At 47.2% G+C, this 25,255-nt stretch overlaps 1 protein-coding gene across 1 annotated transcript in view; it reads right to left on the reverse strand.

Annotated features, from left to right (window-relative positions):
* Positions 1-115: 115 nt before the first annotated feature.
* Positions 116-25,255, reverse strand: part of TXNDC16 (thioredoxin domain containing 16) — a 61,509-nt gene continuing 36,369 nt past the window's right edge. The window contains exons 15-21 of the mRNA XM_063118233.1: positions 18,035-18,203; positions 16,653-16,777; positions 13,992-14,076; positions 11,148-11,286; positions 8,683-8,843; positions 6,107-6,300; positions 116-1,101 (exon numbers count right to left, since the gene is read on the reverse strand). Of these exons, the coding sequence (XP_062974303.1) occupies positions 803-1,101; positions 6,107-6,300; positions 8,683-8,843; positions 11,148-11,286; positions 13,992-14,076; positions 16,653-16,777; positions 18,035-18,203 (1,172 nt within the window). The 3' untranslated portion in view covers positions 116-802. The remainder of the gene's footprint in view (positions 1,102-6,106; positions 6,301-8,682; positions 8,844-11,147; positions 11,287-13,991; positions 14,077-16,652; positions 16,778-18,034; positions 18,204-25,255) is intronic.

The following is a 25,255-nucleotide window of genomic DNA, read 5'->3' on the forward strand; positions in this document are numbered from 1 at the left end:
GGTACGGCCTTCAAACCCAGATTTCCCTTTCTCTCAATTCTTCACCTAGCTCAGCCTTCCTCAACCTGGGGCGCTCCAGATGTGTTGGACTACAACTCCCAGAATGCCCCAGCCAGCGGCTGGGGCATTCTGGGAGATGTAGTCCAACACATCTGGAGCGCCCCAGGTTGAGGAAGGCTGATAGCTGTTCCCCAGACTCCCGTCTTTCTCCATTCATTGGATTAAATTTCAGGGATGTTCTGACCTTCCAAAATTATGGAACTGCCAGCAACAAACCGGCTCCTAGATGACGGAAGGGGAAATAAAACCAACCCCCGCCCCCCCACCCCACCCCCAATTCAACACTTTCAGAGATCACCAGAGCTGCGGCCTGTTTGGGTGGCTGCTGAAAGCCGCCATTTTCCTGGGGCCTTCTTGGTCGCCTTCCGCAAGTCCAGGTTTCAGGCTGGCTGCCTTTCCTCAAGGGCCTAGCAGCCCTCCACAGGAGTTTAGGAGCGGAGATAAGCAGGACCAGGGCTGCAGTTCCTCACGAGGGCAGCCATTTCTCAATTGTCTGAGGGGAGCATCCTCCGGTCTGTTGAGTCAATATTAGCTCGCCCGTTCTCCATCCTTTTGCCCCCGCAATTTGGGGAGCTGAAGGCAGGCTTATGAAATGGAGCCTCGTCTCCTTGGCGTACAGCCCACACCTAATGTTTGTGCTGGTGCAAAAGTTGTAGGGGAGGCCATGGGGCTGGAGAAAGCCCTCACGCCTGCCCACCTCCTGCTCCCAGAACCTTCCGTGGCTTCGGGGCCCTGGGGAGCCTCACAACTCCACGTGGCGCTTAGCCGGCTTCTCCCGGGCTGCCAGGCGTGGCGCTGTCCCCCGCAAGTCCCCTCCCATTGGCTGCTCTTTCTCCGGTTCTGCCGCAGAAGGGTCTTCCACGGGCTCCTTCCTCGCCGCCGCTCCCGCCTCCTTTTCTCCAACGACCTCCTCTGCCGCCGCCTGGTGGGTCCGTACGCTCCCCCGGCTGTAAATGGTAAATTCGGGCAGCGCGGGTGCCATCATGCTCAGGAAATCGTAGGCGGGAAGGCGGGGCTTCCAGTCTTCATCAGACAACGTAGCTGGGTGGGAAGAACACATTGACAAGGCGTCAGATGGCTTGCAGGTGGCACGAGAGATTCCTAAGAACACGGGGAGAGACCGCCTGGACCCGGCCAAAGGCCCATTTAGTCCAGCATCCTGTATCACACTGGGGCTGGCCAGATGTTGAACACGTTGGCCCGTCCCATCTGAGCAAGGCCGTGCTCGCTGGCACTCCTAGGCATGGCTCCTGCCCAGGTGAACCCCTCTGGAGAATGCCGGGCATTTGTAGGACTTTTTTTTTCCTGTCTAAACGCACACAGGATTGCGACCTAAAGATCAAAACTTGAGTTGAGCCTGGAAACAAATTAGTAAACAGCACTGTTGGCAAAGAATCACCCTCGTATGATCTGCTCTCCCAGCTCTAGTCACAGCATTTTGAACAAACTAAAGCTTCTGGATTGTCTTCAAAGGCAGCCCCACGTAGAGTGTGTTACAGTAGTCTAGCCTGAAAGTGACCACGCCATGACTGAAGAGGCAGGACAGCCATTCCACTGTGGTGTAGTGGCTAGAGTGTCAGACTGGGAGTCGGGAGATTCGGGTTCTAGTCCCCGCTCAGCCATGGAAACCCACTGGGTGACTTTGGGCCAGTCACAGACTCTCAGCCCAGCCTACCTCACAGGGTTGTTGTTGTGATGATAAAATGGAGAAGAGGATTACGTATGCCACCTTGGGATCCTTAAGGAGGAAAAAAAGCCGGGATATAAATGTAATAAATAAAACACCTATTATCAGATCAGAACCCTCTGATTACACACAATGTAGCATGATTCTGTGCATCTGCTACCACCTGCAGAAAAATTATGATAAACCAAGGTTAGTAAGTCTCTGCTATTACTATTTTGTTTATGACATTTTGTGTTTCAGATACATGACTCTTGTTCTTCAGTCTTTAACAGGACTGTCTTTATAATAGTTGTAATTGTAGTTATTCTAACCTACCGGTTAGAGACTTTTGTCTCCCTGTTCTTAATTTGGCTTGATATCTCTTCATTGGCTTCCAATTCACTCCAGAATCCAATATAAACTTCTCCTGCTGACCTTCAAAGCTCTTCACGGTCTAGCTCCTGCCTATCTCTCCTCTCTCATCTCACACTATTGCCCCGCTCGTGCTCTCCGCTCCTCTGATGCCATGTTTCTCGCCTGCCCAAGGACCTCCACTTCCCTTACTCGGCTCCGTCCTTTTTCTTCTGCTGCCCCTTACGCCTGGAACGCTCTTCCAGAACACTTGAGAACTACAAACTCAATCACTGCTTTTAAAACTCAGCTAAAAACTTTTCTTTTCCCTATAGCCTTCAAATATTGAGTTTGTTCTGACTCTATACTGTGCCTGTTTACACTTCCCTGTGCCTGTTTGCATTCTCCTTCCCTCTTTATTGTTTACTACAACTTATTAGATTGTAAGCCTATGCGGCAGGGTCCGGCTATTTACTGTGTTATCTGTACAGCACCATGTACATCGATGGTGCTATATAAATAAATAAATAAATAAATAAATAAATAAATAATAATAATAATATTTATTTGTTTATTTATATAGCACCAACAATGTACTTGGCTCACTTTTATAATGACTGTATTTTGCTTTTATAATGACTGTATTTCTAGTTATTTTTATTTTGCTGGTCTATGACTGTAATAAATTTTGACTATGACTATAAATAAATAAATGAATAATAACAAGGATCTTCTGTTGACTCGGACGGAATTAAGAAATGAAATCCAGCCCTCCATTAATAACGATCCCTAAACAGACCTGAGAGCAGCTGCCAGTCTTACAGCATTAACGGAAAGCCAAAAACTTTTAATTTCAGCTTTTCCTTACATGGAGAGAAAAGGGGGCGACGTTCTACCTCCCTCTGGTGGTTAAATTGTGCCGACTTAGGATCATAGAATCATAGAATAGCAGAGTTGGAAGGGGCCTACAAGGCCATCGAGTCCAACCCCCTGCTCAGTGCAGGAATCCACCTTAAAGCATCCCTGACAGAGGGTTGTCCAGCTGCCTCTAGTGTGGGAGAGCCCACAACCTCCCTAGGTCACTGATTCCACTGTCGTACTGCTCTAACAGTCAGGAAGTTTTTCCTGATGTCCAGCTGGAATCTGGCTTCCTTTAACTTGAGCCCGTTATTCCGTGTCCTGCACTCTGGGAGGATCGAGAAGAGATCCTGGCCCTCCTCTGTGGGACAACCTTTTAAGTCTTTGAAGAGTGCTATCATGTCTCCCCTCCATCTTCTCTTCTCCAGGCTAAACAGGCCCAGTTCTTTCAGTCTCTCTTCATAGGGCTTTGTTTCCAGACACCCCATCATCCTTCTCTAACTGCTTCTCTTTTCCTTCCCATCTTTTGCTGTAAAGACGGAATGGGGGAACCCGTTCTTCTCCTGGTATTTCTGGACTGCAACTCCCCTCACCATTGGCCATGCTGACTACGGCTGATGGGAGTTGCAATCCAACATCTGGAGAGCCAGATATTCCTCACTCTTGCCGTAAAGGAGGGGTGCAGAATTTCAGGCCATGGGGACCAATCCTGGCCCTCCTGGAGGTCAAACCTGGCCCACCTGGGGCCCAAATCCGGTGCTCCACGGTTCCCTCTATGGGCCCGTCTCCTTTCCCCTACTCCTGAGTGTTTGATAGTTTTTCAACTGTTGTACATTCCGCACCCACCCCATTCTAAAAGGTTGGAATGCCTCTCTCCTAAAGCTCAGTTACTGCTAAGAAGAACTCGAAACTCCTTTCACGGGCTTCCAATTCACCTCAAAATCCAATATAAGCTTCTCCTGTTGACTTTCAAAGATTGTCACAGTCTAGCTCCTTCCTATCCTTCTTCTCTGATTTCACATTATTGCCCCGCTCGTGCTCTTCGCTCATCGAATGCCATGTTCCTTATCCGCCCAAGGGCCTCTACTTCTCTTGCCCGGCTCCGTCCATTTTCTCTCGCTGCCCCTCAGGCCTGGAATTCTCTTCCAGAGCATTTGCGGACCATGAGTTCAATGACAGCTTTCAAAACTCAGTTGAAAACTTTTCTTTTTTTCTAAAGCGTTCAGAACTTGATTTTGATCTGACTTTCACACTATTAGTTTTATTGCCCCCTGTGCCTGTTTGGTGCGTTCCTTCCTTTTCTTATTATTATTTATTATTTTATTAGACTGTAAGCCAGCCTTCCTCAACCTGGAGCACTCCAGATGTGTTGGACTACAACTCCCAGAATGCCCCAGCGGCTGGGGCATTCTGGGAGATGCAGTCCAACACATCTGGAACGCCCCAGGTTGAGGAAGGCTGCTGTAAGCCTATGTGGCAGGGCACTGCTGTTTTATTGTATTATTATTATTATTATTATTATTATTATTATTATTATTTAAAATATTTCTATCCCGCCCTATATCACTAAGATCTCAGGGCGGCGTACAGATAAAAACATACAGTATAAAACATTAAATATACACAGTTAAAAACAAATTAAGCCATGATCCAAGTTAAAACAATATATAATTTAAAAGCAATAGATGCAGTTAAAACAGTTAAAACGATGTGCCAGTGCGTTTAACCATCAAAGGCTTTGTTAAAAAGCCATGTTTTCACTTGGCATCGAAATGCAGTCAACGTTGGCGCCAATCGGGCCTCCAAGGGGAGGGCATTCCACAGCCAGGGTGCCACCACAGAGAAGGCCCTCTCCCTTGTCCCATCATAGCATATATGTTGCGCTGGTGGGATGTGGAGAAGGGCTCCTCCAACAGATCTCAAGTCTCGGGCAGCCATATATAAGGAGAGGCGCTCTCTCAAGTATCGAGGTCCCAAGCCGTTTAGGGCTTTAAACGTCATTACCGGCACCTATGTACAGGACCTATGTACAGGACGATGTACACTGATGGTGCCATATAAATAAATAAATAAAAATAATAAAATAGGGACGTTCCAAGAGATTAGACTCTCTTCAAGTGGGAAGAGATGTTTATGGCCTGAATAAAGCTTTGTAGATTACTTAGCAGCCCTCGCTATTGTCTCCCAAGAAGGCAGGAGGTAAAGAGAAACACAACACCTGAGCTGACAAAGGCAACATTTCTCTCTTTGGTGATTTTTTTTTTAAAAAAATATGATTACCAGCAAAGCGTCCTTTCAGTTGAGGAGGTGGAGTTCACGTTTCCCAGTAGGAGTGTAACGCCTCCAGCACTCCAGCCTATTGAGAGCTTGGCCTCCTAAGAGAAGCCAAGCTCTCAATAAGCTTGTGGGGGAACAACCAGATGCAGACATGAAATGTCCTCCTTATTCAGACCTTACAAACGCAGCATCCATTGGCTGCCAGTCCAGGTCCGGGCCCGATTCAAAGTGCTGGTATTGACATTTAAAGCCCTAAACGGTTTGGGGCCAGGTTATTTGAAGGAATGCCTCCTCCCATGTGTACCTGCCTGGACCTTAAGATCATCTACAGGGGCCCTTCACTGTGAGCCCCTGCCAAAGGAAGTGAGGCAGGTGGCTACTAGGAGCAGGGCTTTCTCTGCTGTGGCACCCTGGCTGTGGAATGAGCTCCCCAGAGAGGTCCGCCTGGCGCCTACACCAGCTGAAGACCTTTTTATTCTCTCAGTATTTTAACACTTAATTTTAACTTAAATTTAAATTTTACTGTTCTAACTCTGTATTTTAATCTTATATCAATTTTGCTGCCTGGTTTTATCCTGGTTGTGCTTTTGATACTGTATTTTTTGTATTTGTGCTTTTAATCTGTTGGTTGTTTTATTATGGTTTAAATTTCTGTGAACCGCCCAGAGAGCTTCGGCTATTGGGCGGTATAAACATGTAATAAATAAATAAATAAATAAATAAATCCTGCCAAAGGCACAAGCCCAGCCTGCAGGGATCCAAGGCGCCTCACGTCGTTGCGCAATTCGTACTCGTCCCGCTCAACTTTACCCTCAGGGTGTCAACCACACAGTGCACAACCAGAACAAGAGATCACGGCACCTTTGACAGAGGGGCGCCTTGTTGCGTACTTACTGCTTGGAACTTCCTGGCCGGCTTTCAGCTTCTCGATCCAAGCTAGGACGTTTGCTTCACAAAGGAGCTGATCCGAAGGAAAAACAAACACTTGGCCCCCGGCGTGGAGGTTGATCCAGAGGAGGAGGGGCATGGGGGGCACCGAGGGGCCCAAATACGCCTTCAGGACCGCTTTCCCCACAGGCGTGTTCTTGCTGTGGTAAGAAGAACGTCGGATTAATAGCACGCGGTGAATGAAAAGAGGAACCGTTAAGAACATTAGAAGAGCCCTGATGCTGGATCAGACCAAGGGTCCATCTAGTCCAGGACTCTGTTTGCACAGTGGCCCATCGGCCAGGGACCAACTAGGCAGGAAACAGTGCAACAGCACCCTCTCACCCATGTTCCCCAGCAACTGGTGCACATAGGCTTACTGTCTTGGATTCTGGAGGTAGCACATAACCATCAGGGCTAGTAGCCCTTGATCGCCTTCGCCTCAAGGAATTTATCCAGCCCCCTTTTAAAGCCATCCAAATTGATGGCCATCACTACATCTTGTGTTAGTGAGTTCCGTAATTTAAATATGCGCTGTGTGAAGAAGTCCTTCCTTTTCTCTGTCCTGAATCTCCAACCCATCAGCTTCCTGGGACCCAATGGGTTCTAGTGTCATGGGAGAGGAAGAAAAATGTCTCCCTCTCCACATTCCCCACACCAGGCATAATTTTGTACACCTCTATCAGGTCTCCCCTTAGCTTCCTTTTTTCCAAGCTCCTTTTTTCTCATGTGAAAGGGCCCCTCCCGACTTTAAAAAGCACCCTAACCGAGCCCCTTGTCAAATTTGGCAGGGGCTGTGCAGTTGTTTTGCATTTAGAAGCATTTTTGGTTTGTTCAGAGCTGGGCCAGTAGCCGCAGGATAATGAAAGCCAGGCGAGGTATTTGCACTGAATTCTCAAAATATCCCATTTCCCACTGCCCTCGGGCTACTTAGATTTGGTTAAAAACACACACAGTGACAAAAATAGACACACAAAATAGAGGTCCCACTGCATCGAAAAAGCTGTTAACTCAAGTTTGGGATAAAATACAGGCAAATTTTCATTTGAGGATTCCGTCCCCCACTCCCCCTTAGTATCTTTGGTTTATAGTACACAGTTCCAAAAAAATAAATGCAAATGGCAATTTTAAAACCTGACTTGAATATTTATTAATTGACTTGAATATTTATTAATGATTTGGACGAGGAGGTGCAGGGAACGCTGATCAAATTTGCAGATGACACCAAATTGGGTGGGATAGCTAATACCCTGGAAGACAGAAACAAACTTCAAAGTGATCTTGATAGGCTGGAGGGCTGGGCTGAAAACAACAGGATGAAATTGAATAGGGATAAATGCCAAGTTCTACATTTAGGAAATAGAAACCAAATGCGCAGTTACAAGATGGGGGATACTTGGCTCAGCAATACTACAAACGAGAAGGATCTTGGAACTGTTGTAGATCACAAGCTGAATATGAGCCAACAGTGCGATAGGGCTGCAAGAAAGGCAAATGCTATTTTGGGCTGCATTAATAGTAGTATAGCTTCCAAATCACTGAGGTACTGGTTTCTCTCTATTCGGCCCGGGTTAGGCCTCATCTAGAGTATTGCGTCCAATTCTGGGCTCCACAATTCAAGAAGGACGCAGACAAGCTGGAGCGTGTTCAGAGGAGGGCAACCAGGATGATCAGGGGTCTGGAAACAAAGCCCTATGAAGAGAGACTGAAAGAACTGGGCCTGTTTAGCCTGGAGAAGAGAAGATTGAGGGAAGACATGATAGCACTCTTCAAATACTTGAAAGGTTGTCACACACAGGAGGGCCAGGATCTCTTCTCGATCCTCCCAGAGTGCAGGACACGGAATAATGGGCTCAAGTTAAAAGAAGCCAGATTCCGGCTGGACATCAGGAAAAACTTCCTGTTAGAGCAGTACGGCAATGGAATCAGTGACCTAGGGAGGTTGTGGGCTCTCCCACCCTAGAGGCCTTCAAGAGGCAGCTGGACAACCATCTGTCAGGGATGCTTTAGGGTGGATTCCTGCATTGAGCAGGGGGTTGGACTCAATGGCCTTCTAGGCCCCTTCCAACTCTGCTATTCTATGATTCTATGATATAATGACTTCAAGGAGAGTGATTTAGGTCGCAGTTGTACACATGTTTAGACAGGAAAAAAGTCCTAGAACTTCCAGCATGATGGGAGCTGTAGGACTTTTTCTCGATCTAAACACACTTAGGATTGTTCTTTTAATTAAAGAAGGAGCCTATAGCGAATTAGTTCAGACCTCTGCTGGTACTGATTCTATGAAGTACTTCTCCTAAATGGAAGTCAGCCCCCAGCCTGAACATGGTTCCACACTGCTGTCTTAGAAGGTTCCGCTGTTTTATTACAATGCGTGCATTTTAACAGTTTTATTTCGACTTTTGTTGCATTTTATTCTATTTTCATGGCTTTGTCGGATATCACCTCGAACGAAAGGGCTATTCAAGAAGGCAACAAGTAAATAAACGCTGCGCGTCACGCGCCGACACGAAAGCCAAGGGGGGCGCACTGCACATGCTCACAGGTTCAGCCAGCAGGCGGCAAAGGTTTGGCGGTGCTCGTCTTCGGCCAGACGCCTCATCTCTCCTTCGACACTTTTGCTCAGAGCCCCGTCGCTGAACAGGAGGAGCAAAGGCCTGCCCAGGTGGAAGAACTCCGGCAGATTTCCCACGGTGATTTCCGGCTGCGACAGGAGGAGAAAAATAAGGGCATGTAAAATAGGGAAAAATCGGCGCCAACTCCATAGCCAAAGAGAGGTCCTGCATTTTTAAACGTATGTATTTTTAGGTATGTATTGTTGCATCTATATCCCGCCTTTTTTCCTCCAAGGAACCCAAGGCGGCGAACATAATCCTCCTCTCCATGTTATCCTCACAACAACAACCCTGTGAGGTAGGGTTGGGCTGAGAGTCTGTGACTGGCCCAAAGTCAACCAGTGGGTTTCCATGGCCGAGTGGGGACTAGAACCCGGATCTCCCGACTCCCAGTCCAACACCTTAGCCGCTACACCACACTGGCTCTGGCCTGTAAGGTTCAGCCCGTCTGAGTTAATATTCCTACAGCAGAGAAAGGAGGCACCAGACCTAAGGATCTTCTCCCAACCAAACAATGAAAACCCAATTAACCTCTTTATTACGAAAGCTCTCTCAGCCTGAGGGATGAATTCAGTTTCAGAGAAACTCTCCGAGGCCGGATTCCAGTGGCCAAAGGAAGAAGGGGTAGGACCAAAATCTCCCAAATCCCCCTGAGGCTCTGACTGCCACTTTGGCCTTAAGAGCGGCATTTCAACCTTTTAGAATGGGGAAGGAAGTGCACAAAAGCCAAGAAACCACTAAACTGTTGGTGGTTGTCAGGATCAGACCTGGTTTCCCTAGTGTAGGGGAAAACGTTCCAGGGGCTGAGTTGGGCTCAGAATCTAAAGGAGGAGGAGATGATGATGATGATCATAGAATCACAGAATAGCAGAGTTGGAAGGGCCTACAAGGCCATCGAGTCCAACCCCCTGCTCAATGCAGGAATCCACCCTAAAGCATCCCTGACAGAGGGTTGTCCAGCTGCCTCTAGTGTGGGAGAGCCCACAACGTCCCTAGGTAACTGGTTCCATTGTCGTACTGCTCTAACAGTCAGGAAGTTTTTCCTGATGTCCAGCTGGAATCTGGCTTCCTGTCACTTGAGCCCATTATTCCGTGTCCTGCACTCTGGGAGGATCGAGAAGAGATCCTGGCCCTCCTCTGTGTGACAACCGTTCAAGTATTTGAAGAGTGCTCTCATGTCTCCCCTCAATCTTCTCTTCTCCTGGCTAAACATGCCCAGTTTTTTCAGTCTCTCTTCATAGGGCTTTGTTTCCAGACCCCTGATCATCCTGGTTGCCCTCCTCTGAACACGCTCCAGCTTGTCTGCGTCCTTCTTGAATTGTGGAGCCCAGAACTGGACGCAATACTCTAGATGAGGCCTAACCCGGGCTGAATAGAGAGGAACCAGTACCTCATGTGATTTGGAAGCTATACTTCTATTAATGCAGCCCAAAATAGCATTGGCCTTTCTTGCAGCCATATCGCACTGTTGGCTCATATTCAGCTTGCGATCTACAACAATTCCAAGATCCTTCTCGTTTGTAGTATTGCTGAGCCAAGTATCCCCCATCTTGTAACTGTGCCTTTGGTTTCTATTTCCTAAATGTAGAACTTGGCATTTATCCCTATTCAATTTCATCCTGTTGTTTTCAGCCCAGCACTCCAGCCTATCAAGATCACTTTGAAGTTTGTTTCTGTCTTCCAGGGTATTAGCTATCCCACCCAATTTGGTGTCATCTGCAAATTTGATAAGCGTTCCCTGCACCTCCTCGTCCAAATCATTAATAAAAATGTTGAAGAGCACTGGGCCCAGGACTGAGCCCTGCGGTACCCCACTCGTTGCCTCTCCCCAGTTTGAGAAGGTTCCAGCTGCCTGGAATGCTCTTCCAGAACATTTGAGAACTACAAGTTCAATCGCAGCTTTTAAAGCTCAGCTAAAAACTTTTATTTTTCCTAAAGCTTTTAAAACTTGATTTCATTCTGACTTTTATACTGGCTGTTTGGTGCATTCTCTTCCCCTCTTTATTGTTTTATTATGATTTTATTAGAATGTAAGCCTATGCGGCAGGGTCTTGCTATTTATTGTTTTACTCTGTACAGCACCATGTACATTGATGGTGCTATATAAATAAATAAATAAATAATAATAATAATAATAATAATAATAATAATAATAATAAGTACTCTTTGAGTCCGATTCTGTAGCCAACTGTGGATCCACCTAATAGTTGTTCCATCTAGCCCACTTTTAGCTAGTTTGTTAATCAGAATGTCATGTGGTACTTTGTCAAAAGCTTTGATTTTGATCTGGGGAACCTTAGAAGGGCCGGATTTGGCCCCCCGGGGCTTGAGTTCCTGCACCCCTGCAATAGACAAACCATGTTTCCTTTGGAGCAGAAGAAGAAAATGCTCACAAATGCCTCCCGTAGCGCATGACGGACGGCTTCAACAATGTCCTGTGTTCCGTACTCAGAGAGCTGAATGGCGCTCCTTCTCTGCGTTTCAGGCTTAGCAAGCAGCAGTGCTGGGAGATGCACGTTATATTTACGGGAGCTGGGGGAGAAAAACCCAGGAAGAAACACATTTCAAAAATCCCTTCGAATTGCAGTTCTCGTCGAATGAAAGGTATTTTAGCTGAGTCATCGTATGACCTTTCGTTGTTCAATCAATTCAATCTGTGTTGGACTACAACTCCCATGCTGGCTGGGGGATGCTGGGGGGGTGTAGTCCAACACATTTGGAGGGTATCAAGTTGGGGAAGGCTGTCGCAGGAGTGGATTTTAACTTGTTCAACGATTTATATCTTTATTGTGTCAGCTGCCCAGAGGGGCCCTTTGCTATAGCAGGGTGGAATGTAAATGTTAAAATGAAGAAATAAATCATCCAACCAATTAACTGAATGCACGTCGCAGCCCTAAAATACATGACTGTCAATCCACAGCCTGAAGTTCACAGAGATCATAGAATCATAGAATCATAGAATAGCAGAGTTGGAAGGGGCCTACAAGGCCATCGAGTCCAACCCCCTGCTCAATGCAGGAATCCACCCTAATCCACAGATGGACGGGACCTGTCAAGCGTAGTGATTAGGAGCAGTGGAGGCTGGTGGCTCCAATGTCAGTGGGGCAGTGAATCCGCTCTGGGTTTCAGTCAGAACTAATTTATTTATTTATATTTATTTATTTATTTCATTTATATACCGCCCCACAGCCGAAGCTCTCTGGGCGGTTCATAAAAGTTAAAACAGTAAACATTAAAAATTATACAAAATTTAAAAACCATCAGAAACATAAAAACAACAGTATAAAAACGTAAGTATCCATTTAAAAACTAATCAAACTCTAAAGGATTTAGCTCACAGCAAAGAGGACTTTAAGGAGTGGGTCTATAGCAGCCTTCCTCAACCTGGGGCGCTCCAGATGTGTTGGACTGCATCTCCCAGAATGCCCCAGGCTGGGGCATTCTGGGAGTTGTAGTCCAACACATCTGGAACGCCCCAGGTTGAGGAAGGCTGGTCTATAGTGTTTCTATTCAAATGGATCTCTGTGCAGTTTCAAGTAATAAGATAGCACCTTGGTTTGCAGAGGCTAAGCTTAAATTTGAATGTGAACGCTTACCTGACTCTAAATTCCAATCCTCGTCTTAGATCAGCGAAAGATGCAACAAATGAAAACAGCTGTTCTAGAAGGGCGTTTTAATAAAATTCCTGACGCGTCGAGGCTTTGCCCTTGCCGTCATGGCAAAGTAGAAGGTCTGCCTCATTATCTGTTCTACTGCCCTATCTATTCCCAAATTGGTCCCAAATATTTAGATTGTTTTCTTGAGAATAAGTCCAGCTGGTCCGATTCAGAAAGAATATACTTTTTTGTTTACACGCAATAACAAGACTGTCGTATTGGCATTGGCTAACTTCGCTCTGACAGCCCCAAATGTATAGAGCAAAATTTCTGACCTTGCAGAATGTACGATTTGTTTTACCGTTGTTTTTATTACCCTATTTCTTCGATTCTAAGACGCACTTTCCCTCCCATATAAACATCTCTAAAAATGAGGTGCGTCTTAGAATCGCTGGTGTGTCTTAGGTTTTTTTTTCTGTTGGTGGTACTGAAATTAGTGTGCGTCTTACAATCGATGGCGTCTTACAATCGAAGAAATACGGTATGCTCGTTGTAACCACTGGTAGAAACAGTAAAGCTTTACCTACCTACCTAAAAGATCTCTAAGCTTTGCAGCTTGGCTAGCTCCTTTAGAGCTCTGACTGGTTTTGACTGAAATCCGGAGCGGAATCACTGCCTCCACTGACATCGGAGCCACCAGCCTCCACTGGAAAAGGCTCCTTAATAGCCCCACCTGGAGATACTGAGGACGGAACTAGAACCCTTTTGCATGCAAAGCAGGTGCTCTACCCACTGAACTAGAGCCCCAAAAAGTGCAGAAAAGGGCAGCTAAAACGATTAAGGGGCTGGAGCATCTCCCCTATAAGGGAAGGTTACATCAGCTGGGATTGTTTAGCTTGGGAAAAAGGAGGCTAGGGGGAGACGTGATAGAGGCGTACAAAATGATGCATGGCGTGGAGAATGTGGACAGGGAGACATTTTTCTCCCTCTCTCGAAATACTAGAACCCAGTGGGGTCATCCCATGAAGCTGATGGGTGGGAGATCCAGGACAAATAAAAGGAAGGACTTCTTCACACAGTGCAGAGTTAAACTATGGAACTCACGACCACAAGATGTAGTGATGTCCACCAATCTGGATGGCTTTAAAAGGGGGTTGGATAAATCCCTGGAGGCAAAGGCAATCAATGGCTACTAGCCCTGATGGCTGTGTGCTACCTCCAGTATTCAAGGCAGTAAGCCTGTGTGCACTAGTTGCTGGGGAACATGGGTGGGAGGGTGCTGTTGCACCAGGTCCTGCTTGTTCATCCCTGGCCGATGGCTGCTTGGCCACTGTGTGAACAGAGTGCTGGACTAGATGGACCCTTGGTCTGATCCAGCATCAGCACTCTTCTTGGGTTCTTAGGTTCTTATGCAGGGGAAACAACCAGACTTCCACAAATGCGCCCCCCCAGCTCACCACTGGCGAGGAGGAATCTCCTCCTGGCAACCCAACCCACATTTGTGGACAAGGTGACATGGGAGATGCCCGTCTTGCCTCAAAGGTGAAAAGGGAAATGTTTTCTCCAAGCCCAGCCTGGCCCTGACACAGCACAACCAACAGAGTGACTCCATGCCAAGTACAAAGCAAGCAAGCGACCTACAGATCCGGGGCATCCTCTTCGTAGTAGATCCCTGTCGCAACATATTCGTTTAGGAGCCTTCCTGCTTCAACGAAGACGTCTCTTGCTGTCAAAACATACAACATACAACCCAACCTGTGAGAATAGCACCATAAGCAGACTTTTCTCTCTCCCCCAGTAAAATGGACCAAGCTTCTATCAGAAACAGAGAGCTCTAAATAGCAGCATGTGCACACCAAGGAAAGCCTTTAAAATCTCAGCACCAATCTATCATCAGACGGGTGTTTTATTGCACGCTCGTTGCTGGACACTCATGGATTTTTGCAGGTCCCTCTCATGACGTCACCTGCCTCCTGCCCCTTCTAGCCTTCATCGTGTGACAAAAAACCACCCCAGTAAGTCAGACTTATTTTTAAAGATGGAAGTTATTTATTTATTTATTTATTTATTTATTACATTTTTATACCGCCCAATAGCCGAAGCTCTCTGGGCATTTCACAAAGCCGCTATCACCTGCTGTGTGCCAGGTTGGTCACTGGTCCCATATGACACCAACTCTAAAATCTCTTCACTGGCTGCCAATTAGTTTCTGGGAAAAGTATAAAGTGTTGGTTATCACCTTTAAAGCCCTACATGGTTTGGGTCCAGGGCTGGGCCTACCAGACCTCAAAGTGTATTTCTCGGACTGCTGTTTAATGTCAATGAAAGATTGGGTGTTGGTGAAAAATAGGAGACTGTTGGAACTGGAAGGATACAAATTTAGATTTGGATGGCATGGCTATTTGTGGTACGATAAAGCCAAGATTCATGTAGAATTTAATAATAACGTAAACCAAGGTTCTGTCATAAAATACCACTTTGGGTATCGGCCCAGGGGGCTATTCATAGAAGGGAATTGACAAGTATGCCTAAATGGTTGACATATAATGATGTATTATTATTATTCCCTTGCTCGGATTCGTCCATTTTCCTCTGCTGCCCCCTACGCCTGGAACGCTCTTCCAGAACATCTGAGATCTACAAGTTCAATCGCAGCTTTTAAAGCTCAGCTAAAAACTTTTCTTTTTCCTAAAGCTTTTAAAACTTGATGTTGTTTGGACTTTATACTGTTAGTTTTACCCTACCCTGTGCCTGTTTACCCTACCCACTGCCTGTTTGCATTCTCTTCCCCTCCTTATTGCTTTACTATGATTTTATTAGAATGTAAGCCTATGCGGCAGGGTCTTGCTATTTACTGTTTCACTCTGTACAGCACCATGTACATTGATGGTGCTATATAAATAAATAAATAAATAAATAAATAAATAAATAATAATACTGGGAATGGTTCATCTTTTAATATGTTAAATTTTATTATTATGGTTCCTAGGAACTGAGCGATAAGCGGCCAGCTGCATGGGGGCGTACTGGCACATCCAGGAACCGCTTGGGGCAAGGCCAGCCGGCCTTGAGAGAAAATGAATATCTCTGTTGGGAGGTGTGAAAGGATCTTCATATGGAAAGCCAAGGGGAGGGGGGAAGGAGCGAGAAAAAGAAACTATAAAGGCTATTCTTGGGGAGGGGGGTTGGTCTGAGCTGGCTGACTTCAAGGTTGGGTGATGTATGAGTTGTAACTTAGTTTTTAGCTTGCTTCTTCTGGGTTCTTATATATATGCATGTTTTATAGTTTTTAGTATGCTAATCCCATGTAACCTACCACTTATCCTGAAATAAAATTTGGTCTTAAACCTCTAAATTGAGAGCTGTGTGCGTGTGTTCTGGGGATCTGTGCAAAATCCAGTGGAAAGGCCAGCTTTGCTGGGGCGTGCTTCCTTTCCACAGGTTACCTGCGGGATTGCCTTCTCCCGTACAATCCGCCCTGCACACTCAGGTCCTCTGGGAAGAATCTACTTCAGTCAGCCAAAACTAGGCTGACGGGTATTACCCAGAGGACCTTGTCTTCTGCCGCTCCCAGACACTGGTATGGCCTGCCGGGAGAGATTCGCCAACTTAACAGTCTTTCTGAATTCAAGAATGCTATAAAGACTGATCTCTTCCAGCAGGCCTACCCAGTCAAATTCTAAGATGTCTGGCTGTTATATTAATATTGTATTAGTTTTATATGTTTTTAATCTGTTTTATGTATTTTATCGTATTTGTATCTAATGTTGTTCCCTGCCTCGATCCAGAGGGAGAGGTGGGCAAGAAATAAATATATTATTATTATCATCATCATCATCATCAAAATGGCCTACTGAATGGGCCACGTGCACACTGTTTACTTCCTTTTTTGAAAGACGAAGTAATGAGGGACAAATGCGTGGGCAGAGAAGCGACGGTAAGCAAACACGATTTCCCCCCGTGTGATGAATCTCCTGCCAATCTATCTCATTGTGTGACCTGGGTTCTAGTATTGTGAGAGAGGGAGAAAAAGTGATAGACTTGCTCCCTGGACTTAGGTCCCCACTGATTTGTAATCATGTCTTCACCCCTCCCTCAGTTCTCCATCTGTAAAAGGGGAACATTGGCTCACCTGACCAGCTGTTGTAAAGGAAAACAGGCTAAGAGCTTATCAATTTTTTAATACTTTCTTTATATCAAATTCTTTATATCTTCATATTTGAAGGGTAACGGAAAGTATTATTCCTTCCAGAATCATCTTTCCCAACGACATTTGGAGACTAACTAGGAAAAGTGCTTTACCTTCACTCATGCTTGAGTCAAAGAGCCCCAGGACAGAAACATCGTGGTATGGAGAGATTTTGGCACTTAAATATTCTTCCACTTCTTCAGGTGTCATCAGCCTCACTGGACAGACGGTTCTGCTTCTGCAGATGTAAATGGAAACCAGACTAAAGACTACTGGCCTCTCTTTACAAGACAGACATTGATTTCCTCTGTTGTTAGGGTGACCCTATGGAAAGGAGGACAGGGCTCCTGTATCCTTAACAGTTGCGTAGAAAAGAGAATTTCAGCAGGTGTCCTTTGTAGGCATGCAGCACCTGGTGAAATTCCCTCTTCATCACAACAGTTAAAGCTGCAGGAGCCCTGCCCTCTTTTATATCTGGTCAAAAGGGCAGGGTTCCTGAAGCTTTCCTGAAGAGGGAATTTCACCCGGTGCTACATGCATACAAATGACTCCTGCTAAAATTCCTCTTTCAATACAACTGTTAAAGATGCAGGAGCCCTGTCCCCCCTTCCACAGGGCCACCGTACTGTTGCGTAATTTTGCTTCCTCGACATGGGGGCAAAGGTGTCCTTAGGGTGCTGCACCGCCCGGTGTCTGCCTTGACAATCACACAAATGTTATGTACACGGGTCTGAACATCTAGTCTAACTCTTTACTCAACGCAGGATTTGCAAAGCAGGACGTAATTGCAGGACCCCTGACAACTGGCTGATCAGCTTACGCTTAAATAACTTCAGGGAATGAGAACTTGTTGTCTCCCAAGGCAGTCTTTTTCACAGCTGTCACGGTTAGGATGTTTCTCCTAGTATGTCGCTGAAATGGACTTCCCTGCAATTTCCAGCCCTGCCCTTTGGAGCAGCAAAGAACAATTCTGCCCCCCGCCCACTGCTACTTAACAACCTTTCAGATATTAAGGGTGCAATCCTGTGCATGTTCAGACAGAAAATGTCCTACAATCCTATATATATTCAGACAGAAAAAAGTCCTACAATACTATTCATGTTCAGACAGAAAAAGTCCTACAATCCTATGCATGTTCAGAGAGAGAAACCCTACAATCCTATGCATGTTCAGACAAAAAAGGTTGTACAACCCTATGCATGTTTAAACAGAAAGAAATCCTACAATCCTATACAGGTTTTGACAGGAAAAAGGTCCTACAACTCCCTAGCATTCCCCAGCCAGCATAGCCTTTCTATCTCTCGCTCCAAAAAGGCATAGGATTGTGTCCTAAAAGATCACTATCCTGTCTCCCCTTGAACTTCTCTTCCACCAGAAGAACAGTGGTTCTTGGAAAGGGGGCGTGGCCATCTGGAGAATTCCAGGGGGTCCACGTGGGTCTGAGATTCAAAACGCCTGTCCTAAAACCTCTCTCAGCCAGCAATAGGATACTTACAGCTCAATGAACCTCAACATCTCCTCAGTCCCCCACATCCCAGAGTAGACCAGCCATCTCCCCCCTTTTGTGTACATCTTGAGGGTAGGAAACTGGGTGACATTGAGCTGCCTGCAGAGTTGCGTCCAGTCCCAACAGTTCACCCTTGCAAGGAAAATCTCAGGAGTTCCTGCAGAAGAAAGAAAGAAAGAAACAGTCCAAGTCTAATCAGCACCTCTGTATATATATATTTTTTAATTATGCAAACATTTATAACAATTTCCATCACACTGACCCACTCAAGGACACTTTTAGCATAAGACGGAGCAACAGCTTTGCATTTATTTATTTCACCCTCCACTCTGCCAAAACAAGGGTCAAAACATACTAGCCAGGATTCAAAGAACTACATGACAACATCAGAAGAACACTGCTGGGTCAGACCAAAGATCCATTTGACTCAGGGCCTTGCTAGACCTACCTGAAAATCTGGTGGGGAGTCGGGGCGACGGCGCGCTGCAACTAGTGCGCGCCATCGCCCTTTTCTAGACGTCAACACGCGACGGGGCAAGGGGAAGCCCCGTCGCGTGCTCCGGGTTTTCTCCAGTTAAAGGGCCAGGTGCGCAGGAAAGGTAGGTGTTGTTGTTGTTTTTTAAAAAAGGGTCCCCCGCTCCCCCTGCCCCTGATTCCCCCCCCACACAATGCCTGATCCCCCCCCCCCGCCCGCTTGCTCGGCCGTCCTCCCCACACTCGCCAGGCCCTGTCCCCGTCCGCCAGGCCTGGCCCCGTCCTTCTCCCCCCTCCCCCGTCCCCAATGCCCGTCCCCGCTCGTCATGCCCTGTCGCCGTCTGCAAGACCTGGCCCCGCTCTTCATGCCCTGTCCCCGTCCCTGATGCCTGTCCTTCTCCCCCCTCTCTCCTGCCGGGTCTGGTCTTTCCCCCAGCCCCCATTCCCCCCCCCCGGCCCGATGGGCACAGCGCTCCTATGGAGTGCTGTGCCCAGTCCGTGGCTTCTCCTGGCTACTTGCGAGTAAGCGAGCAGCCGGGAAAAGCCACGGAAGTCGCTAGACTTTCCGCAGCCCCAGCCTCAGCCCGGGGCTGCGGAAAAACCGGGCCATAAGCGAATCCACTTATCCCAGATTAAGGGAGGCGTTAGCCCGGCCTGACCTCGGAATCCCCTGTGCGTCATCTGGATGCACAGGAGGGAGACTGGGCCTCACACCGCACTAACGCCTCGTCTAGCAACAGCCTCAGTCTCAAGTTTCCGGGATCACACACACACACACACGCCCACAAGCAAGCCATGAAGGCAAAAGCCATCCCCTGCTGTTCCCCTCCCCCCAAAATGGTATTCCAAGGCATACTTCCCTTGAAGCTGAAGGGTCCATACAGTAGGGTGACCAAACCCTCCGGAAACACCCGGTTTGTCCGGATCTGGAGCCCAGAACCAGGACTCCGGACGGAGTTTTACTCTCTTAAGTAAACCTCTGGATAAATTGGGCCAGCTGCCATTCCTCACTGCCTCCTGAGACAGCTCAGAAGACATCCTGGGATAAAGCATCAAAAATCCAGGAAGTGGTCTCTCCACTCCCGCGAGACTTCCGTTGAGATCCACGTATCCCGGATGTCTTGCAAGATTGGAGACTCCTGGGAAAGGCAGGGCGGGGCCCACGTATGTACGGGCCAAACACAGTCATCAAGATCAATAGCCATTGAAAGGCCCATCCTCCATGAATTCGGGACCACCACCAGCATCTTGTGTCGGTGAATTCCATATGTTATGTATGTGTTGTAAAATAAATCATGTATGCTGTGGAGAATGTGGATAGACAGACGTTTTTCTCTCCAATGGGGTCATCCCATGAAGCTGATTGGTGGGAGATTCAGGAGGAAGTCCTTCTTCACGCAGGGCAGAGTTAAGCTATGGAACTCACTACCACAGGATGTAGTGATGGCCACCAATTTGGATGGCTTTAAAAGGGGGTTGGATAAATTCCTGGAAGAGGAAGTTATCAATGGCTACTAGTTCTGATGGCTATATTCTGCATCCAGTATCAGAGGAAGTATGCCTCTAGGTACACTAGTTGCTGGGGAACATGGATGGGAGGGTTGCACTCATGTCCTGCTTGTGTGTCCCTGGTCAACAGCTGGTTGGCCACCGTGTGAACCGAGCGCTGCATTGAATGGGCCCCGGGCCTGATCCAGCAGGACTCTTCTGATGTGTGAAGAAGTACTCTTATTTAGTCTGCTTTCAGCCTGTATAAAAGCTTGGGTGTGCCCAACGGGATTTCGGACTCCTTTTCTTTGAAGACCCTCCCTCATTTCGCCCTGCAATGCTATAGCACAAACTGGTTTTGAAAGCTGGAGGAACAGGGAGAGGCTTTCAACATTAATTTGCCATGTGGTATATACGTGTGTGTGTGTGCTCCTTTCTGTGAAACACAACCCCGCAAATTCCTTTGGAAACACAGAATCACAGAATAGCAGAGTTGGAAGGGGCCAATAAGGCCATCCAGTCCAACTCCCTGCTCAGTGCAGGAATCCACCCTAAAGCATCCCTGACACATGGTTGTCCAGCTGCCTCTTGAAGGCCTCTAGTGTGGGAGAGCCCACAACCTCCCTAGGTCACTGGTTCCATTGTCGTACTGCTTTAACAATCAGGAAGTTTTTCCTGATGTCCAGCTGGAATCTGGCTTCCTTTAACATGGATCTAGTTGCATAGTTCTTTCAATCCTGGGCATAAAATTCAGTAAAACAGCAGGCAACAGCATCACAAAAACCAAACAATAAAACGTGCCATGGTGCCGAATGCCCACCTTTAAAAAAAAGAATGAAGGTTTGATATCCTTCCAAAACGAGCTCTGGGAACTGGCTAATCAGGTCTCCCTAGCCAGAGTGTTCCATTGAGGGGTTGCCACAGCAGGAAAGGCCCTGCTCCTTGCTGCCACGAGCTTCACCTATGAATCATAAGGGTTAGAAGGGGTCTTGGAGGTCATCTAGTCCAGCCCACTTCTCAACACAGGCTCTGCAAAGCACATACCTACCACAGCATCCCTGACAAGACGGCTTCCCGGGCTTGGCTTAAGCATCTCCAGCAAAGGAGCGCCCTCCATCCCGCAAAGCAGATGCCCCTTTACTGAACACACTCTCACCATTAGGCCATATTGCTTCGTAGGGATGTGGAAAACAGCAAAGTGCAACCATGCTGAGCTTTTCTAAATTCCACTTTGAAGCTCAGTCCAACTCGTGTCTGATTGTGAGCGTCTAACTTTTCTTTCCGCAGGTACGTATTCAGGGGTGCGTTCAGAAGTACGCAGTCTTCTCCCATGGATTACAGCATGTCTGCGTGCACCTTTACGCATTTTTTTCCATGCGTATTTTTTTAATGTACGTGTTTTTTTCTAATGCATCAAGCCCCATCCCGTGCAAACAGCATGAGGAGCTCTGATCACAGACTGCAAGTTCTGGAGGTGCAAATAGGATAAATTCTAGTCATAAACAAACTGAAATGAGGTTCCCAAACCTCTCTCGCATTTGTCCTCGCCCTGCCCTCTGGAGTTTGCTCCACCTTCTCCATCACAGCCCTTCAGATATTTCAAGTCTGCTCTCATAGCTCCTCTTAACATTTTCTTCTCCTGGCTGAACGTACCTGGCTCCTTCAACCCTTCCTCAAAGGATTTAGTTTCCAGACCCCTCTAATATCCTGATCTCCCTCTTCTGGATGCGCTCCAACTTGTCAATGTTCTTCTGGAAATTGTGTGCCCAGAGTTGGACAAAATATCCCAAAATGTGGCCTGTTTATTGCAGAATTGAACGGAAGGTGATGGTGGGCAAAGCAAAGCCTTCCTAGAAGAACCAGTGTGGTGTAGTGGCTAAAGTGTTGGACTGGGAGTTGGGAGATCCGAGTTCTATTCCCCAATCGGCCATGGAAACCTACTGGGTGACTCTGGGCCACGCACAGACTCTCAGCCCGGCCTACCTCACAGGGCTGTGGTTGTGAGGATAAAGAGGAGAAGAGGAGGATTATGTACTTGGGTTCCTTGAAGGAAAAAAAGTGGGATATGAACGCAAAAATAAATAAATAAATAAACTCACAACTGGGGCGGGAGAGGCAGAGTGGACCCTAATCAAGCCAACTCTAAAACAGGTGTGTGTGTGTGTGTGTGTGTGTGTGTGTGTGTGTGGTGTTGTTTTAAAGTGACAAAGAGCAAACATTTCTAAAAATAAATAAAATGCTGCCAAGGCTCAACATCTGTCCAGAAGTCACGCCATCTACCCAGGATACTTCCTTGCTTCTCTGTCCTCAAGAATTACACTCTGCCCATGCCCAGAGGCAAGGTCTTTTTCTGATTAGTTTACATGTTCCAGGAAAAACAGATCCTGGGTCTGAGCACAGAGACCGTTTATGTACTTACTTGCTGTCCTTTTAAACGGCCCAATAACCTAAGTTCGCTGGGCAGTGTAGAATTTATTAAAAACATAAAACGCACACGCTAAAACAGACCAGAATAAAAACCAAGACAAAACCAGCAGTAGAGAAGAAAACCATCTCAGCACATAAAACCAAAATAAAACCAGCCGAAGGATAAAATACTAAAACCACTAAAAAAAACCGTTCTTAAATTGCCAGGGAGAATAAAAAGGTCTTCACCAGGCAACAGAAAAGTCATAATGTCGGCGCCAGGCAAGCCTCTTGGGGGAGAGTATTCCACAAACAGGGGGCCACCACTAAAAAAGCCCCCTTGGGACACCCAGAGGTAGGTAAATACATCCGGGTAGGTCAATATGAGAGGTGATGTTCCTCCAGGTAACCTGGCCCCAAGGCATTTAGTAGGGATGTGCTCCGCTTCTAATCGGACCGGCGAATTAGAAGCGGAGCGGGGGGCTTCGCCTGCCCTTAAGGCGGAGGCGAAGAGGATTGGGGGGCCGGCGGAGCGTGGCGAAGAGGATCGAGGTGAAGGCGGATCCTTCGCCTCGATCCGGAGCTCCGCCGGAAAGGTAAGTGGGGTTTATCGGGCCCTGCCGCTGTCGCTGTCGCCCATGCGGCGACAGCGGCAGGGCCTGGTAACCCCCCCCCTCCTCTCCCTTACCTGCCTCCGTCCGCGGTCCGTCAGCGTCTTCAATTGAGCCCGTGGTTCCAGCAGGAAGTCTGGGCCGCTTGCGGCCCAGACTTCCTGGTGGAACCGCGGGCTCAATTGAAGACGGCGACGGACCGCGGACGGAGGCAGGTAAGGCCCCCCTCCCCCTTACCGGGCTCTGCCGCCATCACCGCATGGGCGGCGATGGCGGCAGGGCCCAGTAACCCCCCCCCTATGGGGGGGGGAACGGAGCTCCGATCCGGATCCGGAGCTCCGAGCGGAGCGGAGTGGGCATAGGCGGAGTGGGGGCGGGGCGGAGCGGCCCGATCCGAAAATCGCGGATCTGAAAGTGAAGCGGAGTGGGGGGTCCGTGCACACCCCTAGCATTTAGGGCTTCAAAAGTTAAAACCAACATTTTGAATTGGCACCTGGAAACAGAAGTACTGGCATAATACCAATACCTGAAACTATGAACCTGCTGCTTTAGGGGGAATGCCCACCCCCTCCAAAACAAGCTCAATGTAGAGAAACTGAAGCCCTTCCTCGAAATGCCACCTTTGAGTCAAACCTATCGAAAAGTCGGCTCAGGGTTGACGCACAACCGCTTGGGCCCTGCCAGGTTGTTATTCCCGTAAGGAACGCTGCCTGATATCCAGCCAGAAATCTTTGCAGCGCCAGAAAACGAGAGCCGTGACAAGTCAACGTGAAACAGAAGGGAAAAGGTATGTAAACACCACTGAACACTGAAAACAACACAATTCAATTTGTTAAAGATTAGATTTTGATGCCAAACGTTGCCAAATGCAACGTTGCCAAATGCCCTCCCTGGACAAAGCCCTGGAGCAAGTTTTCTTATTGAGAAATTATTTATTTATTTATTTATTTATTTATTGCGATTCTATACCGCCCAATAGCCAAAGCTCTCTAGGCGGTTTACTACCTGAAACTACCTAATTGGCACTACCTGAACATCCCCCCTTTATATTTCTGTAAGTAAAAGAGTAAGGGATTTCTTTTTTAAAAAAGCAAAAAAAGCGGAGATGAAAATTCAGGGATACCGTAAAGAGGACCAGGTCCCAGCAACAGCTGATGCGGCTGCAATGGGAAGGGACATTTCCCCCCAGCAATGGGGAGTTCACCAGCTTTTCCTAGATCAATCTGTCCTTAGTTGTCCATGCTCTGGCAACATCTCAGATAGATTACTGCAATGAACTCCACGTGGGTTTCCCCTTGGAGACAGTCTAGAAGCCGCAGCAATATAAGGTCTCACTTTTATCATATAAAACCCTTATTGATCTAGTGCCCCAGTACTTAAGGGAGTTCCTTCCCCAATTAGCAGCCAACGAAAGCCCTTCAATCTGCAGACTCCCTTCCATGAATGAGGTGAGCAGAGTGGGGACACGACACAGGGCTTTCTCAGTGGTGGCCCCTCATTTGTGGAAAACCCCCACTGTGACTACTTCCAAACCTAAGTTTTGTTATTTACAAAAGCATCTGGTGCCTGACTTGTTGATTTTGCTGTTTTTAGGTTTGATTACTACTGTTGTATTTTAAATTGTTCTATTGTGACAGTAGGATTTTGTTGTTGTTTTGTTGATACTTGTTTTATTAATATCATCCAGACACTCTGTGCTCCTTTGGAGGAAGGCGTATAACACGTGTAAATAAATAAAGTGAATTCTGCTCAACCGTCTGCAGACGTTCAAGAACACGCATTTGCTCATTGTTTTCTGGAGGTTTTTTTGCAGGGTGTTAAGTAGGCAGCCTGGGCTGCCTTTAATGGATAATCCGCTTGCTGCTTTTCTGCCTTGTGTCAAATCCGCAGTACGTAGGTAGAAGTCAGTCTAAACATGCCTAGATCTCGAATTCCACTTGAGTATGCCAGCGTGTGCCAGGAAAGAAGGAGGTACAGGACGGGATTCCTGGAAGCATCAGCATAAATGCTCTCACCAGTTGAGAAGATGTTTTAGCTCTTATTTCGCAAATCCAAGAAGAAGCCTTCGAGTCCAGTCCGCAGATCCATCTCCAGGCTGTGTTTTCACTGTTCTTCCAAACGGCCAGTGCTTAATGCAATTCCAAACCATTTAAGAGAGCCTTTGGCTTAGAGACACAACTGGGGTCTGTCCAGGCTTCAGCAACATCGTGAGTGACATCAGAAATCTGGC

This window comes from Elgaria multicarinata, chromosome 2 (genome assembly GCF_023053635.1).
Source record: "Elgaria multicarinata webbii isolate HBS135686 ecotype San Diego chromosome 2, rElgMul1.1.pri, whole genome shotgun sequence".
In the NCBI taxonomy this organism is placed as follows: Eukaryota; Metazoa; Chordata; class Lepidosauria; order Squamata; family Anguidae; genus Elgaria; species Elgaria multicarinata.